At 41.2% G+C, this 22,538-nt stretch overlaps 1 protein-coding gene across 13 annotated transcripts in view; it reads right to left on the bottom strand.

The window, feature by feature from the left end:
- PDS5B (PDS5 cohesin associated factor B) overlaps positions 1–22,538 on the bottom strand; it is a 247,429-nt gene that overhangs the window by 102,926 nt on the left and 121,965 nt on the right. For all 13 annotated transcript variants that reach the window (XM_014530742.1, XM_014530741.1, XM_014530748.1 and 10 more), the window contains 4 exons: positions 19,014–19,165; positions 17,234–17,347; positions 8,970–9,051; positions 5,505–5,553 (listed from right to left, as the gene is read on the bottom strand). In XM_014530742.1, the coding sequence (XP_014386228.1) occupies positions 5,505–5,553; positions 8,970–9,051; positions 17,234–17,347; positions 19,014–19,165 (397 nt within the window). The remainder of the gene's footprint in view (positions 1–5,504; positions 5,554–8,969; positions 9,052–17,233; positions 17,348–19,013; positions 19,166–22,538) is intronic.

The raw sequence follows: 22,538 nt of genomic DNA, 5'->3' as shown, positions 1-22,538 counted from the left end.
TACTGGGGATCAGGCCAAAACCTGGGCATGTGGCCTGACCAGGAATCAAACTGTGACTTCCTGGTTCATAGGTCGATGCTAAACCACTGAGTCACACCCGCCGGGCTCAATTCTTATTTGTAAATTCATTCCAAGGACATATACAGCTTGAAAAGCTCTGGAAGCAGTTTCAAAAAAAACTAGCTTTTAAGTAACAAGAAACCAGTTATAGAAGAAACTTTAAATTAAAAGAAAAAAATTGTTTTAATTTATTCAAGAGTGGGAACATCCTCCGTGAAAATGTGTGCCTTGACTGTGGATGGCTGGGTGGCCTTATCACACTTTAGGAATTCAAATGCTTTTTATAATGACAGGAAAGATAGTTTCATCTCATTTCTCTCCCAGGGTAGATGTCTGTCAACAGAAGGTGGACATCAATAAAAGGAGGGGCCTGGTCACACCCCCTTCAGGGTGGGGGTCCCCACTGGGGTGCCTGGCCAGCCTGGATGAGGGGATGATGGCTGTTTGCAGCTGGTCACACCCCCTTCAGGGTGGGGGTCCCCACTGGGGTGCCTGGCCAGCCTGGATGAGGGGATGATGGCTGTTTGCAGCTGGTCACACCCCCTTCAGGGTGGGGGTCCCCACTGGGGTGCCTGGCCAGCCTGGATGAGGGGATGATGGCTGTTTGCAGCTGGTCACACCCCCTTCAGGGTGGGGGTCCCCACTGGGGTGCCTGGCCAGCCTGGATGAGGGGATGATGGCTGTTTGCAGCTGGTCACACCCCCTTCAGGGTGGGGGTCCCCACTGGGGTGCCTGGCCAGCCTGGATGAGGGGATGATGGCTGTTTGCAGCTGGTCACACCCCCTTCAGGGTGGGGGTCCCCACTGGGGTGCCTGGCCAGCCTGGATGAGGGGATGATGGCTGTTTGCAGCTGGTCACACCCCCTTCAGGGTGGGGGTCCCCACTGGGGTGCCTGGCCAGCCTGGATGAGGGGATGATGGCTGTTTGCAGCTGGTCACACCCCCTTCAGGGTGGGGGTCCCCACTGGGGTGCCTGGCCAGCCTGGATGAGGGGATGATGGCTGTTTGCAGCTGGTCACACCCCCTTCAGGGTGGGGGTCCCCACTGGGGTGCCTGGCCAGCCTGGATGAGGGGATGATGGCTGTTTGCAGCTGGTCACACCCCCTTCAGGGTGGGGGTCCCCACTGGGGTGCCTGGCCAGCCTGGATGAGGGGATGATGGCTGTTTGCAGCTGGTCACACCCCCTTCAGGGTGGGGGTCCCCACTGGGGTGCCTGGCCAGCCTGGATGAGGGGATGATGGCTGTTTGCAGCTGGTCACACCCCCTTCAGGGTGGGGGTCCCCACTGGGGTGCCTGGCCAGCCTGGATGAGGGGATGATGGCTGTTTGCAGCTGGTCACACCCCCTTCAGGGTGGGGGTCCCCACTGGGGTGCCTGGCCAGCCTGGATGAGGGGATGATGGCTGTTTGCAGCTGGTCACACCCCCTTCAGGGTGGGGGTCCCCACTGGGGTGCCTGGCCAGCCTGGATGAGGGGATGATGGCTGTTTGCAGCTGGTCACACACCCTTCAGGGTGGGGGTCCCCACTGGGGTGCCTGGCCAGCCTGGATGAGGGGATGATGGCTGTTTGCAGCTGGTCACACACCCTTCAGGGTGGGGGTCCCCACTGGGGTGCCTGGCCAGCCTGGATGAGGGGATGATGGCTGTTTGCAGCTGGTCACACACCCTTCAGGGTGGGGGTCCCCACTGGGGTGCCTGGCCAGCCTGGATGAGGGGATGATGGCTGTTTGCAGCTGGTCACACACCCTTCAGGGTGGGGGTCCCCACTGGGGTGCCTGGCCAGCCTGGATGAGGGGATGATGGCTGTTTGCAGCTGGTCACACACCCTTCAGGGTGGGGGTCCCCACTGGGGTGCCTGGCCAGCCTGGATGAGGGGATGATGGCTGTTTGCAGCTGGTCACACACCCTTCAGGGTGGGGGTCCCCACTGGGGTGCCTGGCCAGCCTGGATGAGGGGATGATGGCTGTTTGCAGCTGGTCACACACCCTTCAGGGTGGGGGTCCCCACTGGGGTGCCTGGCCAGCCTGGATGAGGGGATGATGGCTGTTTGCAGCTGGTCACACACCCTTCAGGGTGGGGGTCCCCACTGGGGTGCCTGGCCAGCCTGGATGAGGGGATGATGGCTGTTTGCAGCTGGTCACACCCCCTTCAGGGTGGGGGTCCCCACTGGGGTGCCTGGCCAGCCTGGATGAGGGGATGATGGCTGTTTGCAGCTGGTCACACCCCCTTCAGGGTGGGGGTCCCCACTGGGGTGCCTGGCCAGCCTGGATGAGGGGATGATGGCTGTTTGCAGCTGGTCACACCCCCTTCAGGGTGGGGGTCCCCACTGGGGTGCCTGGCCAGCCTGGATGAGGGGATGATTGCTGTTTGCCGCTGGTCACACCCCCTTCAGGGTGGGGGTCCCCACTGGGGTGCCTGGCCAGCCTGGATGAGGGGATGATGGCTGTTTGCAGCTGGTCACACACCCTTCAGGGTGGGGGTCCCCACTGGGGTGCCTGGCCAGCCTGGATGAGGGGATGATGGCTGTTTGCAGCTGGTCACACACCCTTCAGGGTGGGGGTCCCCACTGGGGTGCCTGGCCAGCCTGGATGAGGGGATGATGGCTGTTTGCAGCTGGTCACACCCCCTTCAGGGTGGGGGTCCCCACTGGGGTGCCTGGCCAGTCTGGGTGAGGGGCTGAGGGCTGCTTTCAGGCTGGCGGTTGTTGACTGAAGCTCCCAACTGCTCCTTTTTTTTCTCTTTTTTTATTTTATTCTGGGCCAGCTTTAGCTCTGGCTCTAGCTCTGAGGCTTCGTATCTGGTTTGTTTGCCGTTCTATAATCGAAACAATGTATAACTTCAGCTCTGAGATCCCGGCAGGCTGAAAGCTGGTTTCTAGGGTTTTGTTTAGCTTCTTATTTGCAACATAGTACATAGTTGCTTAGAGTTGCAACTCAGAGGCCGGCAAGTTAGGCGGGGAACGTTGGCGTCTGCAGTCACTGGAGCAAGTGAGCCTCCCTGCTTGCTTCCAGCTGCCTGGCTGCCGGCTGCCATCTTGGCTGACAGTTAATTTGCATAAGGATATGCTGATTAGCCAATGGGAAGGGTAGCGGTCGTACGCCAATTACCATGTTTCTCTTTTATTAGTGTAGAAGAGCCTAATATGCAAACTGTCCCCTCAACCGGGAGTTTGACCGCTTGCTATGATGTGTGTCGACCACCAGGGGCGGTGCAAAACATGGTGGGTGTCAGGAAGGCAGCACTGGCAGCAGAGGCCCTGCCAGCCCTGATGGGCCCTGATGAGAGCAGAACCGAGCAGGACCGTGATGGAATGGTGGAGCAGGGGAGCGGGCGGCACCAGGTCAAGGCGGGTGTGAGCCAGGACCCAATCACCCCACCCATCTCCCCACGGACGGCGACCAGCGTCCATTACAGAGAAAGGGCAAATAGCAAAATTGAAATATTTCTTCTAATTATTTTCCTTTCAATGTGCATGAGTCCGTGCACTGGGCCACTAGTTTCTAAATAATTCCTTGTAATATTTAAGGGCATTAAATGCCAACCTGAACAGTAATTCCATTATCCCCTTGAGCTTCCTGCATACATTGTTCTTTTTAATTCACAGCAAGAGATCAGTAAGTTTTACTTTTAAGAAATGATTTCCTTGTACTCCATTGTTTATTATTAAACCATCCAGATAATGCATATGCACACTCCTGCTATCTGACACCAACACATGATAAGCAATACATTGCAGGTGTTACTACCTGACATGCCATTATTGTACAAGAAAGAATGAGTCTTTGTAGAATCAATAATAATTATTATACTATTCTCCTAATGTTCCCATGTATCAAAAACACTTATGATAGCTAATAAAATATTGATCCTAGATTCTTTTTTTTTTTGGCTACTTACAACTGCTACAGAGAACCAGATAAGATACTTATAACAGAAATTATAATACAGAACTATGGTCTTTAATAAAAGTTGTAGAAATTCAACTGAATCTTAAAATGTAAGTATAGTAATTGTAGTCTTCAAGTTCATATACAACTCTGAAATTCCATTTTAGTTCTTGGCTAGATCACTGACTGTAGTAAGAAGAAATTTTCCCCCTAAATAATTCACTGATAACCTTTTTCAGGGTTCTATAACTCAAAATACATACTTTGTTGTTTTTAAATGATTTTAGAAAATGTCCCTTTACAGGTCCTCCACAATGGATAGGCATCATATTAAAGGTTACAGGAAGGCCTACCATTTTAACAAACAAAATAGAATGACAGATGGGAATGGGGAGGCAGGAGAGGAAAGGAGGAAGGGAAATAGATAGAAATGGAGGGGTGGGGGGGAACGAAAGCAACAAAAAACCTTTAATTCAGTATTCCACAAATGTACTTGACCATAGATTCCTCTTTTCTAACAATACAATTAACTCCTGCAGGATACTAGCATTCCTCAGAACAGAATTATGGAAATACTAAAATTGTTTGAAGAAATGGATAGAGATAGAGGGAGGAAGAGAGAAAGAATATAGGAAATGATATACTTTAGGGGTAGTGTCGACACCCAAACTGCTAAGGAGATAGTTATAAAAAAGCAATAGTACAATTCACTTGCTATAAGTTATCCAAAAGGACTGAAAATGAATTTATGTTAACTGTCTAAGACTCAAATATACTTTAGGCTTAAAGCCCTACTTATGCAAAAACTCTTATCACTTAGTCTAAAACCCATGAATTAGTTCTTCAGTGTCTTAATATTACTTCCATACACATCTTGAAATATTTGTTAACATCTCAGAAATCCATCTAACCTCTCTTCATTATTATTCTGTGGAAGCTCAGCAGAAGCATTCCTCTAGGTGTTTATTTTCCCTGTCCCTCTGTGATCCACAGTGGTCTGGAAGAAAAAGCCAATGCCCTGCAATAACTGCTACTATCTCTCCCTGCACTGAACCAAGAGGATATGCTACATAATCCTTTTGTCTTTACTGTTCAATGCAATTAAGTAACGTTTTCTTTGAAATCACTGAAAGCAAAAAGGCTAATTAACAATTGTTTTCAAAGAAACCCTTTTGCAATTATTAGGTATATCCTTCATTATAAATTTGGCTCAAAATGAAATTAGCTTCAGATAGATTCACATTAAAGCAAGCAATACCAAAGCACAGATTCACTTTTAATGTAATAAATTGAACTAATTCTCAAAAATAAATGTATGTAAGTCCTTTATGGAGCTCTTGCTTGTATCAACAAACAAAACATTTCCATGCGGTATGCAAAGTAAATAAAAAGTCTGAAAAAAAAAGGGAAAGCTGAGCTGTCAAAAAAAATCAATCAAAAACTGTTTAGTTTTTTCCTATATTATTATATCCTAAAATGGAACTCTATGAAAAACTTGAAATTACCAGAAATGTTTCAACTAAAACTTAAATTTTACATATAATATTTGAAGTAACTTACTTGTAATGACCATCACTTTTGAAAATATGGCCTTGACACTGGCATCTGTCTGAAAATCACAGAAAAAAATGCAAAATTAAAATTTCCTAATAATAATCTTCATTATATTCTTCAGAACATTAGATAAGCATAACCTACAAATGCTCCAGCCTTACCACCACTAAATGCTCCTTCTTTACCTACTAGAGGCCCGGTGCATGAAATTCATGCATGGGTGGGGTCCCTAGGCCTGGCTGGAGATCAGGGCTGGGCCGATTGGTGCTCAAAGGCCTCGGTAGGGTCGGGAGAGGAGGTGATGGTCACTGGGCCAGGCACGGAAGGAACGGACACCAGATGCCAACGCTGCCACCGTGCAGTTCCCCACCTTCCCCCTCCTCCTTCCCTCACCACCAGGCCACCACTGCGGTGGGTGGGTGGCAGGCCAATTGAGACCTGCCAGCTGGAAGGAGGGACGGGGCACGGGAGGTTGGCCACCAGCCCCAAAGAGAGAGCTGGCCCTTGGCCCCCCTGGGAAAGGGGCTGCATCTCCCCCACCCCCAGTTCCCCGTCCCAGACCAGGGCCAGGGGGAGGGACCGTGGGAGGTTGGCAGCTGGGGGAGGTTTGCTGTGGGAGCGCACTGACCACCAGGGGGCAGCTCCTGCATTGAGTGCCTGCCCCCTCGTGGTCAGTGCACGTAATAGCGACCGGTCATTCAGTCTTAACAGTCGCTTAGGCTTTTATATATATACTAGAGGCCTGGTGCACAAAATTTGTGCACTGGGGGGTGGGAGTCCCTCAGCCCGGATTGTGAGAGAGTGCAGGCCAGGCTGAGGGACCCCACTGGTGCACGATTGGGGCAGGGGAGGGACGTAGGAGGTTGGCCAGCTGGGGAGGACCGCGGGAGGGCTCCGGGGCATGTCTGGCCCATCTCGCTCAGTCCCGATCGGCCAGACCCCAGCAGCAAGCTAACCTACCTGTTGGAGCATCTGCCCCATGGTGGTCACTGAATATCATAGTGACTGGTCGACTGATTGACTGTCTGCCCCCTGGTGGTCAGTGCATGTCATAGCGAGCATTTGAGCAACCTCAGCATATCATTAGCATATTACGCTTTGATTGGTTAAACAGCTGACTGAATGACCAGACACTTAGCATATTAGGCTTTTATTATATAGGATAGATGTTCAAACTCCAGACAAACTCAATGAAAAGTGGCAGTGAACTCATTCTACATCATCACCTCTTCCCTCACCCTGTTATATCATCCTCCAAACCAAAAAAAGAAAAAACAGACTGCTGCACCATCTTTGGGACAGGAAGATATTGTTTTTCTTTATTACTAAAGGATCAGGGCAAGTAAGTTAAGGAAAAAAACAAAATAATCTGAAATGCTGGTGTTCAAGGTTTTACCCTGATCTACAAAAAAAAAAAAAAAGAAAAAAGAAAAAAAGTTAAGTTTACAATTCTGATTGACTTAAGGTATTTCTAAAATGTTTAAGCCTGAGGATTATAAAGCATCGTCATGAAGCTTATAGGGAAGATTCTGAATAAAGCCAATTTAAAAAGATGCCATTAAAATAAACAATTTTTCCTGCCATAACCGGTTTGGCTCAGTGGATAGAGCATCGGCCTGCGGACCGAAAGGTCCCAGGTTCGATTCCGGTCAAGGGCACGTACCTTGGTTGCGGGCACATCCCCAGTAGGAGGTGTGCAGGAGGCAGCTGATCAATGTTTCTCTCTCAATATTTCTCTCTCATCGATGTTTCTAACTCTCTATCTCTCTCCCTTCCTCTCTGTAAAAAATCAATAAAATATATATTTAAAAAAAAAATGAACAATTTTCCCAAGAGTGCTAGCTATTTGCTACATCAGCGTAGTATTATTCCAGGCATGAACATGTTCACCAACTGTACTGCATGTAATAATACACTCTGTAAAGTCAAATGCATAAAACAAGTTTCAAAGAATGCTACTTATTTGTTGCATCAGGTGTTATTTTTTTTAAATGTCACTGAACAACTCAACTCTAAAATACGGAGCTCAAAAAACATTGGGGTGAAGAAAACAAATCAAGTAAACAAACACTTTCCCTATTAAGAAGGCGCCTGCTGAGAGGAACTGAGAAACAAATATAATAGATTGTAAGAGAGTTAACTCCCAAATATTTGGAATTTAAAATATTTGAATAAGATTTCTGTTTAATTTGGGAGAAAAGAAATGGTGTGCTGGGCTTTCAAGAAATTGATCCACATGAAAAAGAAACGTTATCAACAAAGATATAATCCTGGAAATTACCAAGTCACTTTGAATGACACTGAGCAAAATAATTTAGTTAATGAACCAGAAGGACTCCAATGCTGAGCTAAGTAAGAAAAAAAAACTATCTTAACGGGCTAAATAATGAAGAAGGCAAAAAATATATATCGATCATTAAGTATCTAAGAGTCTTCCCAGTAAAATAGAAAGAAATATAAACACCCACAAGTTGAAAAGTTTTGTATTTTTTTCTAACTTTATAATGTGTACAATAATTCTTGATATAAGCAAATATTAAGTAATTCCTCATTTATAGGAGAGGATTACTATAAACCACTTAAATAGCGCAAGCTCATTAATTTTTATAGCAAATGGACAAATTTACACCTAGGAAAACAGAAAGCAACTCTGCTCTATTGACCTCTGTACTATGAACATGAGGCATACATTATGAAGGATGGGAGGATTTCTAAACTATGGACTAAAAAATAAATGAAAAATAACACTATATTGTGTTTCCAAGATGCAATTTAAAATGACCAGGCACACTGTTTTTCATATGATTTATACTTTTTATAAGGCTTACATACACCATTCTAGGAAAAAACACACCAAAAAAAAAAAGGACCATCCTAAAATCATTCTAAATGTCCAAAAAATAAAATGCGATATATCAACTGGATGAATACCCCTATTACATTATAATCATGAAGAAGAACATTAATGTTACCATAATATTAATTTTAAATAAAAATATCAATATACTTAATTCTACATATTAAAACTTTCTAAAATCACAAGGCTATACAAACACAATGGGAGAATTTTAGTGTGGCAAGATAAAAGTATATAATTTTACTCTGTACCTGTGCTTTCAATGATGCACAGTTACTCTTTTGGTGTGTGTGTTTTTCAAATTTAAAACTACAAAAAAAAAAAATAAAAACCCACAAAAAAAAAAGAGGAAAAAAACCCCCAAAATCTAAAACCCTTAATTCTGAGTCCTCAGAAGCACATTCTTTTTCCTGTTGGGTATCACCTTTTACAGATATAATAAATTTCACTTTTCCCATACAGTAAGTTTCTTCAAAATTTCAGTGTCCTAAGTTAGAAACCATAGCTTCTAGAGTCAGAACTGTTCCACTCAGAAATAGCTGTTTAACATATAGCAGTAATGGTAAAGACAAAACTTAATATCAAAGGAAAAGTTTTCATTAAATTTAACTTACTTTGGGTTGCTTAATTAAGTCAAGCAAATCCTTTACTTGATGTCTGAGCAGATTTTGACATTTCCACATTTCATTCAATGCTCTGAAAAAGACAGACACATAAGTTTAAGTAACAAAGGGAGAAAATCCTTCCAGAACATTCTAACTATATTAAATTTTTTTTTCAAGTTCAAAACCCAAAAGGAGGTGATAGAGATAAGGTAAAATTAACAGGACTAAGCAATTGATGATGTATGGAGAAAAAGCGAAGCATCAAATAGAACAGATAATAACATTTAAGAAGATAGCTGCATCAAAAGAAAGAGATTAGTGGTGGTTGTTTTTTCTTTTGTATAAAAATCAATCATTAACTAAAATATATTTGTAGGCTAGGGTGTAGAAATTAGCTACAGAGATTATAAATTTGAGAAATAAAGGAATATTTGATGAAGTAAGGTTTTGTGGAGGCAGGCAGGCCCAAAAGAAATAAAGACACATTCGCTAAGACAGCGGTTCTCAACCTGTGGGTTGCAACCCCTTTGGCGGTCGAACGACCCTTTCACAGGGGTCGCCTAAGACCATCCTGCATATCAGATATTTACATTATGATTCATAACAGTAGCAACATTACAGTTATGAAGTAGCAACGAAAATAATTTTGTGGTTGGCTCACAACATGAGGAACTGTATTTAAAGGGCCAGAAGGTTGAGAACCACTGCTCTAAGAGAATGGGAATACTTTTTTCTACAACAGAAATATATTTATTGCATTATATATGTATACAGTATTTTATATGGCATACATGAAGTAATATATTATGGATTACATATACTTAAATTTCCATTTCCAAATAATACTCTTCACTGTTTTCAATTATCTGCACTTCTATTAACCTCCATTATTCCACATATGAAGCACTGCCATAAAACAGTAATACAGAAACATACAAAACTTTTTTAAATAAATAAAACAATTATAAATTGTTTCATATTTTCATTCTCCTCCTTAACAGTATGTTTTAAAAATACCTTTGGCCCAGCCAGCGTGGCTCAGTGGTTGAGCATTGACCTATGAACCAGGTCACGTTTTGATTCCTGGAAAGGGTACATGCCCAGGTTGTGGATTCGATCCCCAGTATGGTGCATGCAGGAGGCAGCAGATCAATGATTCTCTCTTATCATTGACTAGAGGCCTGGTACACAAATTCGTGCACAGGTGGGGTCCTTCAGCCTGGCCAGCGATCTGGGCCATCTCCCTCAGTCCCGATAGGGGCCGATCGGGGCCGGCTGGCAGTGGGAGGTTGGCTGTGGGAGCACACTGACCACTAGGGGGCAGCTCCTGCATTGAGCATCTGCCCCCTGGTGGTCAGTGGGCATCATAGTGACTGGTCAACTGGTCGTTCGGTCAACCGGTCATAACGGTCACTTAGGCTTTTATATACAGAGATGTTTCTATCTCTCCCTCTCCCTTCCTCTCTGAAATGAATAAAAATATATTTTAAAAAAACACCTTTTGGAGTTTTTAAATAAATTAGTTTAAATTTGGATACTTAAATTCCTTCATAGTAGTGACTTCAAAATGGCAAAACTCTGTATTGGAGCATTTTCAATTAACAAGTTAAATTTGAATTATGTAATTAAAATATTAATTTTCAAAGAAATAATAGTCATCTGTAAAATACTTTTGAGCTTCAAAGTCAGTAAATTCTATCTCTTCCTATACACCTTATTACTTACAACTTCTGAAAGACCTGCATTTTGAAACATGCATTAAAACAGAAATTACATTGCCTATTATAGTTATTGATTAATTTAAAGATGAAATCTCATGCAATTCTAAAGCTCATTATAAACTACTAGAGGTCTGGTGCATGAAATCTGTGCACTCGGGGGGCGGGGGGGAGTCCCTCAGCCTGGCCTGCACCCTCTCACAGTCCGGGAGCCCTAAGGGGATGCACGACTGACGGCTTAGCGCTACCAAGGAGGCAGAAGAAGCTCCTGCCACCACCACTGCATTCGACAGCAGGGAGCCTGGCTTTTGGTGCACTGACCACCAGGGGGCAGCTCCTGCATTGAGCGTCTGCCCCCGGGTAGTCAGAGTGCATCATAGCAACGGGTCATTCTGCCATTCAGTCCATTTGCATATTATCCTTTTATTATATAGGATTATTGCTATGGCTTAAATAAAAAAGCGATCATAACTGACTCAAATTTTCTATTACAACATATTTAGGGAGCCCATACTCTCAAAAATTTTAAGTTATAATTAAGCAGCAAAGACAATTATCCTGTGTCTTTGTCTTTCTATAGAGTCCTCTTAAAAACAAAAAAACTATACCCTAGAAGCAATACTGCTATAATAGGGAGACAAACATATATTTTTTTAAATGTATTTTTATTCATTTCAGAGAGGAAGAGAGAGGGAGTGATAGAAACATCAATGATGAGAGAGGATCATTGACTGACTGCCTCCTTGCACACCCCCTACTATTTATTGAATATTAACCTGAATTCCAGTTCTATAATGTAAACAACCTGCTTAGAGCCTGTTTATTCTCACGTGTGCTACCTGACATTTCAAGCAGACAACTAGTTCCCTCAATAGGGCTTCTCCTTGTTTGCACCAACATAGTTTGTGCCACCTCAAAGAAAAAGGCAGGTACCTTGGGCTGCAGTCAGAAACCTGTCCAAATGGTGAAGAAAACCTTTCTCCAACCTTCTGCTCTAAGTTGGCCCATCAGATTCAACAGTAAAAAAAACTGCCTGGATAAGAGCCTGCCCAATGAAGAACACATCCAAGACACCTGATACTAATGCTTACTCTTGTCCCTAACAGTTGTTCCGGGAAATCTGGGGAAGGTGGACATACACATCCTGAACAGAGTACTCAAGCCTGCCTCTATTCTCTTTTTCCATAATCAAGATATTTAGTTAACTTAGGGGCTTACCCCAAAGCTGGTACACATCAAAAAGTCTAAAATGTATGAATTTTTTGTCCTCCCCCAAAGAAAATCTATCTATAATAATGAAAGCATAATATGCTAATTAGACTGGACATCCTTCCGGACAAAGCTGGGGCTGCAAGGGAAGCCCAGGTCCCGGGTGCCAGATGGAAGCCGGTGACGGCAGCTGGGGGAAGGAAGGCCTACTCTTGCACGAATTTCGCGCATTGGGCCTCTAGTAGCTATATAATAAAATATATGCCTCTTTTGACAAATAAGAATAAATCCTTACCAATTCTCACCAGGAACCTGCCTGCCATGCAGGTATTCTTAGGCCCTTTCAAATTAGAGGTAACGAATTCAAATGACCTCTGGGCTAGAATGGTAATGTAAATGAATGAAACATGACAGGTGTTATAATATGGAATTGTGAGGACTGTGGTGAAACAGGAAACATTAATGAAAATAGCCCTATCATTAAGTATTCAGGAAAATGAAAAAATGACAGAATTTGATACCCAAAACATCTGCATTAAATTAGATGCCTAATATTGTTTAGGAAGATGTAGAAACTTACAAACCACTAGTGGAAGTATAAATTAGTATAATCATATTGGACATTTCAAGCAAACAACTAGTTCCCTCACTAGGGCTTCATAAAACTGAAGATGTACATGTTCAGCAATTCCACTCTTTGCTAAATACTAGTGATTCCAAACCCTGGTTGCCCATTAGAATAGTCAGAAACACTTTTCTGCATACCTCAATGCCCAGATTACACTCCAGACAAATTAAATGAGAATATCTGAAGGTGAGATTCAGGTGTCAATATTATTTTTAAGCCTCTCTAAGTGATTCCAATATGTAGCCAAATTTGAGAATCATTAATAACCATAAACTTAGAAACCCTTGAATGTACATACTAAATTGAAAAAAGTTCATGGTAGCACTATTTGTATTAGTAAAAAAATGGAAACAACACAAATGTCCATTCTTTCCATTGACTCATATATCCAATGTCAAGATAACAGAATAAAATTGTGGTATAGTGACATAATGTAATTAGATACTACAGTGAAAATGAATGAACCACAAGCTATATACAGAGTAGGCAAAAGTAGGTTTATAGCTGTTAGTACTCAAAAGTTTATATTATTATTTCTTAATTATTATATTATTTATTTGTATTATAACTGTAAACCTGCTTTTGCCCATCCCATTTATCATGCATGAATCTTAGGAACATAATAGAGTGGGGGTGGGAAGACCACAGAAGACTATATCCACAATAATTCCATTTTCATAAAGTTCAAAAACAAGCAAAAATAAATAATATATTATTGAGGAATACAAACATATGAGAAGATTATTTTTTAAAAGGAAATAAGATTGGGGTGATCATTTAAGCTATGTAATGTCTGGTCACTGGGGTGGACACCTGAAACTACTGGTAATATAATGATGTATGTCAACTGTAATTGAAAATAAAAAATGAATAAAAAAAATTAGAGATATAAGAATAGGCTTTCCTTTGGAAGACAGGAGAATAAAAGGGAGAAGAGATTCACAGATATTTTTATTTTATTACTATGATTTGAGTCTCATATGTGACTTCTTTGTGTGCATTAAGTATTTCATAATAATAAATGTAAACACTTTTGGAGAAAACAATCACAGATAAATGTTAAGTTAAATATTTAACAAAATCTTGATAAGCATCAGTTAATTCCCCAAAAGTTGTTTAAATTAAAAAATAATTTAAAGATGATATATACATAGTTTAAGTATTTTAATTTGAAACAGATAAATCTCCATTCACTCACCATTTTTATAGAATAAATTGGTCCACAGATTGCAATTTACTGTGAACTTTTCCATGGCATTATTTTCCAGTGTATCTTCTGTAATTAGCATTTTACTTTTTAAATCAACTAAATATACTTGTCATTAAAGTAATGATTGATATATGACATATTTAGGTTGATAATTACTGTTTGTATTTTGTGTTTTCTATTTACAACTATTTTTCTTTTCCAGATCTGGTGTTAAATTTTCATTGATTCTTTTTTGTATTTGAAACTATATATTCTTATTCTATGCTTTTATGAATGACTCAAATTTTTAATACTCACACTTGATTTATGGTCTAATTAATCAACATGTCTGTCCTCACTCTTATGAAAACAGAACCTGAGAAACACTTTACCTGCCATCTTACATGTTATCTATCATCTGATAGGGTCCACCTAGTATTCAAATTTTTTCAGAGGCACAGCACCAAGCAATCACAACAGCTGGCAGTAAAACAAGGAGGCCTTCCTGCTGTGCCCAGACCTAGGGGTGGATCTAGGGCAGTGATGGCGAACCTATGACACGCGTGTCAGAGGTGACACGTGAACTCATTTTTTTGGTTGATTTTTCTTTGTTAAATGGCATCTAAATATATAAAATAAATATCAAAAATATAAGTCTTTGTTTTACTATGGTTGCAAATATCAAAAAATTTCTATATGTGACACGGCACCAGAGTTAAGTTAGGGCTTTTCAAAATGCTGAAACGCCGAGCTCAAAAGGTTCACCATCACTGATCTAGGGACTCTCAAAAGCTCACATACTGTTGCAGTGGTGTGTACCGACTAAATACCAGCCTAGATGCTAACCTACTTTTTAATTCACACCCTCACCTCTTGTAAAGAAAACTGTTATTATTACTGTTTTTATAGGCATTGATTATTTAGGTCTGCAAAAGTGAAAGTGCTTGAAAATTTTGTTGGGTCTTGCATTCTATTCCTTCCTTCTGGATTTATTTCCTTTTTTTACCAAAAGAAATTATTATTCTTTACTAATTTTTTTCAAGTAGGGTCTATGAATGGTGAACTCTCATTTTTTAATTCTAAGTGTCTTTATTTTGTTTTTACTCCTGAATGACAGTTGAGCTGAATCAAGAAATCTAGATGACTGTGTTGAGCTGAATCAAGAAATCTAGATGACTGTGATTTCAAGTAGGTTATCTCAAATTGGAATATATATATCTCATCAATTCTAAGAGGCCATCAATTTTACCATGGAGAAAAAAAATGCATTCCAGAAATGTTAGATGAAAATTTGGTTTTAAAAGTAATTATATATAGTAGTAACATATTTTAATATATTCAGTGGAAAAATAATGAGTTGTGGAACCAGGTAGAACTGAGTTCAAATCCTGACTTAGTCTCTTACTACTTGTGACATTGTGAAGTAAACTGACACCTGTGGGATTCAGTTCATCTTATCTATAATAATAAAAGCATAATATGCAAATCAACCGAACAGCAGAACGACCGTCCAGGTGACCTTCCGGATGACCACGCTATGACACGCACTGGTGCCAGGCCAGCCAAGACAGGTGTGATGTGATTGGTCAGGGGTCAGGGGGCCCCACAATTACCCCGTGATCACCTCACAGAGGGAGGCCCAGGTCACCCTCTGACCGGCGATCGATCACGGAGCCCCTGTAGGGTGGGCAGGGCCTCACTGTGCATGGTGATTGATCACGGAACCCCATGATCAATCGCCTCAAAGAGGGAGGCCCAGGCTACCTGACCAGTGGCACTGCGGTGGGTGGGTGGGGCCTCCCTCTGTGGGGCAATCGATCTGAGGGCCCTGCGATTGATCACCCCGCAGAGGGAGGCCCAGGCCAGTCAAGTGATTGCAATCCATGCCTGTCGCCCGCAGGAGGTGACCAGTGGTAGGGGATGGGGGGTAGCACTGCACAGATGGAAAGCAGTGACAGCAGCGGGGGCGGGGCCAGCTGCCAGCAGCCGGGAGAAGGAAAGCCCTTATAGGCCCTGATAGCCGGCCAGGCCTAGGGACCCTACCCAAGGGGTCTCAGATTGTGAGAGGGCGCAGGACAGACTTAGGAACCCCCCCAACCCCCACCCCCGTGCATGAATTTCGTGCACCAGGCCTCTGGTCTATGTATATAAAAGCCTAATATGCTAATTGTCCCTCTGACCGTTCACCAGGCCGCTATGACGCGCACTGACCACCAGGGGACAGATGCTCTGACCGGTAGGTTAGCTTGCTGCTGGGGTCTGGCCAGGGAATGGGTGAGACAGGACTAGGTGAGACAGGCTGGACACACCCTGGAGCCCTCCCGCGGTCCCTCCCCGGCCCCGATTGTGCACCGGTGGGGTCCTTCGGCCTGGCCTGCGCTCTCTCGCAATCCGGGACCCCTCGGGGGATGTCAGAGAGCTGATTCTGGCCTGATCCCCACAGGCCAGACCAAGGGACCCCACTGGTGCACAAATCCGTGCACTGGGCCTCTAGTATAAAATAAGAAAATTATCACTTATATTAGGGGTTAGCAAGCTTTTTCTATAAAAGGTCAGATATTTTTTAAGCTTTGTAGGCCAAACAATCTCTGTTGAAACTATTCAATTCTGCCATTGTAACCCAAAAGCAGTCCTAGATAATACACATTCCTGTGCCTAAAATATAGCAGGTATCAAGAAATGTACACTTCTTCTCTCCACCACCTTTTTCTCAGCATTTCTATGAAAAATATAAATGGCACATACAATAATTTCCATGGGGAAAGTGAAGTCAAAAGTCCCATTAAATATCAGTAGGAATGAAAATAATATACAATTCCTCAGACTTCTAATTTCTGAAGATTTACACCGCAAGAGTTGTAACTGCATTGTTAGAGAATGCTAAGGAACTACATTTTCTAAAACCTCGACTCAATTTCCTAACCTTCAGTATGATTCAATTAGCAATATATCTTCAATGTCCAAAATGCCAATTCCCTACAAAGACACCCAAAAATATTTTTTTGAATAAAATGTGGTTATAAAAATTTGTTTGTGCTTGCCCTCATGCCAAACTATAACACTATGTTGAGGTTATGCAGCACAAAAATATGTACTCTACTGTTCTATACCATAATGCAGATCAGCATCAGGTGAAAAAAAGAATGTAGTATTTTCATAGTATGGACCTTTCTAATGCCTTAAGAAAAAAAAAAAAAAAAACCACACACAAAAGAACCAAAAAGAAGGTACATCAATATTTCTCAAGATAATAATATGAAAAATTGAACAGAGAAAAATCAAATCCTAAAAGAGTCCATGACAACCAGCTCTATTTTTTAATTACTTACAAAAATCCTTGTTAATCTTATGTCAATAGTAGTACTGAGAAAAATAGCTGCGTGTTTTATTTCTGAGCATTTAAACAATGTTTAGGTTTATATTACAGAAATTGTTAACATTTAAAAATACCATTGTTATTCCCCCCCCACCCCCAAAAATCCAGTATATTATAAAAGATGGAAAGAATGATTTGACATCTGAAACATACTTCACAGCATTTAAATCCAATGTGGCATACAAGTAATATAAGCACTTCATCCGTTCTGTAGTTTCCAAATTATGGGGAACCATGTACTGAGCAAAGATCCGTTCAACAAGCAACCTACGAAAGAACATAAGAGAAGGCATTGTCTTGATTTTTTAAAATGTATTAAATTTGTATATAAAATTTCAAAACACATAAGGAACACATATAAAAGAAATTTCTCCTTTCTAAGTTGAGATGAAAGTTCCAAAAAAAAAAAATTATTCATGTAAAAATAGGAATCAATCAAAAATATGTAATGACTAGGGTGATGCCAGGTGGGTATCTGAAATAGCAGAGCACTACTCTGTAAAGTATATGACTGTCTAACCACTATGCTGCACACCTGAAACGAATACAAAATAATGTTGAATGTAAACTATAATTTAAAAAAAGATACCAATAGGGGCCAAAAAAGATTTTAGCTGGATATACTAGCAACTAAGATAACTACTTTTGCATGAGCCCACGCAAGTTATATATCAAGAACTTAATTTTCCTATCTAAATAATAAAGGATTAGAAAATACTACACCAGGTCCTTCTAAACATCACTTACTTATAAAGAAATTTTTAAAAAGATTCTTTGAATTTTCTAGTGATTATGATGAAAAAAGACCTGGTTAAAAGTACAAAAAGTGCTATCAAATCATAATGTAAATCCTCATACACTAATGGCTGTGCACTCCAAGTCTATAAACTTCAATTTATAAAATAGTACTATGGGATTTTTTATATAATGTTAGCCTAAGATATGCAGATTCTACTAACTATTCAGTTTGGATACACACAAAAATCTGTACTTACACTGGAACAGAAAAATACAAAGATTATATTCAGATGTGTTTTTATATATACTTATAAACTGTTTTTTATCTGAGTAGGAATTTTTTTTTAAATATCTATAAACCAAAGGATTTATTTTCATTTATATTTTATTTGAAAAAAATAATTGTGATCCGTATAATACAACTACTTAAGAAACAAAATCTTTATCTATAAAAGGCTAGATGACCAACCGTACAGATGGTCTCCGACCCACCAGCTGGTACATATGATGCACACTGGCAATTTAAAAATAAACGTTGACTCGCGCATGGGTGATACATATAAAGCTCTTGCTGGCGCCAATTACATGCGTGTGTTCTGATCTGTCATTGTCGATCGTGAATTTCGTTTTTTGCTGAGATTTAATGTGAACCACATCACGATTTATTCATCGACCATCTGACCAACCAACCAGCCAGTACATGACACACGTTGGCAATTTAAAAATAAATGCTGACTCGCGCATGTGGGATACATAAAAAGCTCTCGGCGCCAATAGCACGCGTATTTTAATTTTATAATACTATATTTTATATATATAAACTATTATGACATGTAATTTTTTTCAGTAATGTGATTACCGCACGAATCTTTCTTCTAATTAATTTCCTTTTAATGTGCACAAATCTATGCACCAGGCCACTAAGTATAAATTATAATTACACATGTTGTTATTTTTAAAAATTATTCTGATCTAAAGAAATATATAAAAATGAACATAAAATTATATCTATTCCTAAAGTTTTATGCATATTACTGCTTCATTTACGGCTTTGGAGGGAAGGAAACTAGTCACTCAGTACCTTTAAAACTGAGGAGGGAGTTTAAAATGATAAAGAAAATAATTTTGCCTAAAACAACAGATCAACAGTTATATAACCACCAAAAATTTTACATATAGTGTGCCCTTAACTTACCGATCATCAATACTATTTTGATAATATATATGTAACAATTTGTCTTTGATCCATGAAATCTGTTTTGCAGCATCTTTTCCAGCTGCTGATTGTAAAGCATATTTCTTATAAATCTGGGCAAGTCCCATCATGGCTTCTTTGCGCACTCTCCACTTAAAATAAAAACAAAGGTGTTTACTTATAATATAAAAATGCTTTCATTATATTAATTCAGAATTCTAGGTTTCTCGTTTCTAGTGTACTTTATACAATTTATTTTCATCAAACCAAAGTTACTGGATATCAATTTATAATAAGTAGATGAAAAAACACAAACTATCATTTCAATATACATACCTACTATAGAAAGTACAGATATATCAACATGCATAAAAAGTTTTAATGCTTTAGTGTCTTAAACCCATCACCTAAGTGTAAAAGCAAAAGCTAATCACAATCTACATAAAGCAGCAGTTCTCAATTTGGGGGTCGCGACCCCTTTGGGGGTCGAACCACCCTTTCACAGGGGTCGCCTAAGACCATCGGAAAACACATATATAATTACATGTTGTTTTTGTGATTAATCACTATGCTTTAATTATGTTCAATTTGTAACAATGAAATTGGGGGTCACCACAACATGAGGAACTGTATTAAAGGGTTGCGGCATTAGGAAGGTTAAGAACCACTGACATAAAGTATGCTTGAAAGTATACTACCAAGTTTTAAAAGGCAAAGAAAGAGATGATTGGATAAATTATAACTTACCCCTTATCATTTTTTCCAGATACCTTAAATATAAGTATGCTAGTACATTAAGCATACTTATATTAAAGATACACATATAATATTGGCTTTATCAAATGCTAAATGTAAAGACACATCAGTGCTTCATTTTATATATCTGGGAATTATATTCAAGTATAAGAGGACTGTATTCAACTATCTATAATAATAAAAGCATAATATGCTAATTAGACCAGACAGCAGAACAACCTTCCGGATGTCCTTCCTGAAGAAGCCATGGCAGCGGGGGCCGAGGCGGTTAGGGGCAATCAGGCAGGCAGGCAAATGGTTAGGGGTGAACAGGCAGGCAAGCAAGGGATTAGGGGCGATCAGGCAGGCAGGCAAGCTGTTAGGGGTGATCAGGCAGGCAAGCGAGTGGTTAGGGGCAATCAGACAGGACCGGGCCTAAACGGCAGTCAGACATCCCCCAAGGGGTCCCGGATTTCGAGAGGGTGCAGACCGGGCTGAGGGATCCTGCCGCCCCCATGCACGAATTTCGTGCACCAGACCTCGAGTCTTTTAAAATAAATACAATTGGCTATAGTATGTTTAACACTGTTTAATTATTATGGAATAAGCTTACTCTTTAATTTTATGTCAACACAACACTATAATCAGTGGGATGTTAGTAATGATTAGAACTTCATTAATCTGCACAGATTATTCATTTATCCTTTGCAGACTCTCATTCATAGCAATATTCTTCCTTTTTTATTTAAATTAATTACAGTAGATTAAGAATAGGCCTTACCATCTACCACATACACATTAAAATAAAAGACTGCGGAAGTCTTACTCATAAAATAAATTCAATTTGTTTGTAAAAACTTTATCACTAATTCCCTTATCTCTACCTCTAATTCTCCAAACTCCTCCTTAAAGATAGAGTATATTCTAATACTACCAAAAACATAAATATATTCAATTACATTTTGGTATTCAATGTTCATATGAATGAACCAAGCAACCCTAAAATGAACAAAAGAGGATCATCAAAAGTATACATGAATTATGATCCCAAAACACAAACCTCAAATTCCAAGTCACTTAGAAGGCTGTTTTCCAACCATGATGCAAATCTCCTTATTGTTTAATACCCCAATAAAATAGTCAATGAAGAAAAGTCTAAATTAATCAGTTTAAATAAGTTGTTCTGAATACCCATAGATTTGGAGGGAAAACCATGCAATTAATTCCTGCCCATCTACCACAACCAGCATTATCAAAGAGAATTAAATTATGGAGATAGCATAATCAGTCTTATAAGCAACTATTAAGATACTAGAGGCCCGGTGCACGAAATTCATGTGGGGGGGGGGGGGGGGGTCTCCTCAGCCCGAACTGCACCCTCTCCAATCTGGGACCACTCGGGGGATGTCCAAATGCCGGTTTAGGCCCAATCCCTGTCTAAACAGGCAGGCGGGCATCCCTCTTGCAATCTGGGACCACTGGCTCCTAACCATTCACCTGCCTGCCTGATTACCCCTAACCCCTCTGCCTGCCTGCCTGCCTGATGCCCCTAAGTGCTCCCCTGCTGGCCTGATCATCCCTAACTGCTCTCCCCTGCCAGCCTGATCACCCCTACCTCTGCCTGCCTGAGACCCCTAAGCGCTCTCCCCTGCAAGCCTGATTGCCCCTAACCGCCTCTGCCTTGGCCCCCGCCACCATGGCTTTGTCCGGAAGGGCATCCAGTCTATCCTGTCTAATTAGCATATTACTCTTTTATTAGTATAGATAGTTTACACAAACATAACAAGGCAAGGTTCTTTTCAGAAGCCACTGACTAATGAGTGGAGCTAGGGGATGCTCACTCAAAAAGGAAGGTTTGGCCCTAGTTGGTTTGGCTCAGTGGATAGAGCCTGGGCCTGTGGACTGAAGGGTCCCAGGTTTTATTCCAGTCAAGGGCACATGCCCGGGTTGTAGGCTCGATCCCCAGTAGGGGGCATGCAGGAGACAGCCGACCAATAATTCTCTCACCATTGATGTTTCTCTGTCTCTCTCTCTCTCTCTCTCTCTCTCTCTCTCTTCCTCCCCCCCTTCCTCTCTAAAATCAATAAAAATATATTTTTTTTAAAAAGGAAGGTTTGGCCCTGCCCAGGTGACTCAGTTGGTTGGAGCATCATCCCGTACACTGAAAAAGGTTGTGGGTTTGATTCATACACCCAAACACACACACACACACACACACACACACCAGTCATGGAGAATATGGGAGGCAATGGATAAATGTCTCTCTCTCTCAAATAAATAAATAAATAAAGTCAACAAAAACATATCCTTGGGAGAGGATTTAAAAAAAAAAGGAGGAAGGTTGGGGTCACAGGACATAGGCTAGAAGCATGCCAAGTTTAGTTCTGCCAAACTGAAGACATCTTTTCTTTTTCTATTCCATGGAAAGGAGAAAACAACCAGCAAGAGGAGTAAGAACCAAATACCCATATGAAAGGAAAAAAGAAAAGAGAGCCAACTATATGAGAGAAGCTGTCTCAAAGGCCCTTTATATATGTCACTTATTAAAACTAGTACACAAGCTGAATATGTGACTACTCTACCACTGAAAGCCATCTCACTTTTAGAATGAGAATCCTAATATATAAAAAGCCAGAGGTCATCATGACTGAAACAACCAGAGGTACGACCAAACAGCAGACTGCGTGGTGCAACAAGGCTGGCAGGGGGGTTATTGAGGGATGACCAAATGACTGAACAGCAGGCTGCGTGGGGCGACCAGGCCACCAGGGGGGGCAGTTGGGGGGGACC

The sequence above is a fragment of the Myotis brandtii genome, unplaced genomic scaffold (genome assembly GCF_000412655.1).
Source record: "Myotis brandtii unplaced genomic scaffold, ASM41265v1 scaffold77, whole genome shotgun sequence".
Classification (NCBI taxonomy): domain Eukaryota; kingdom Metazoa; phylum Chordata; class Mammalia; order Chiroptera; family Vespertilionidae; genus Myotis; species Myotis brandtii.
Note: the sequence above shows the minus strand (reverse complement) of the source record. Positions and strands in the feature narration are given on the sequence as shown.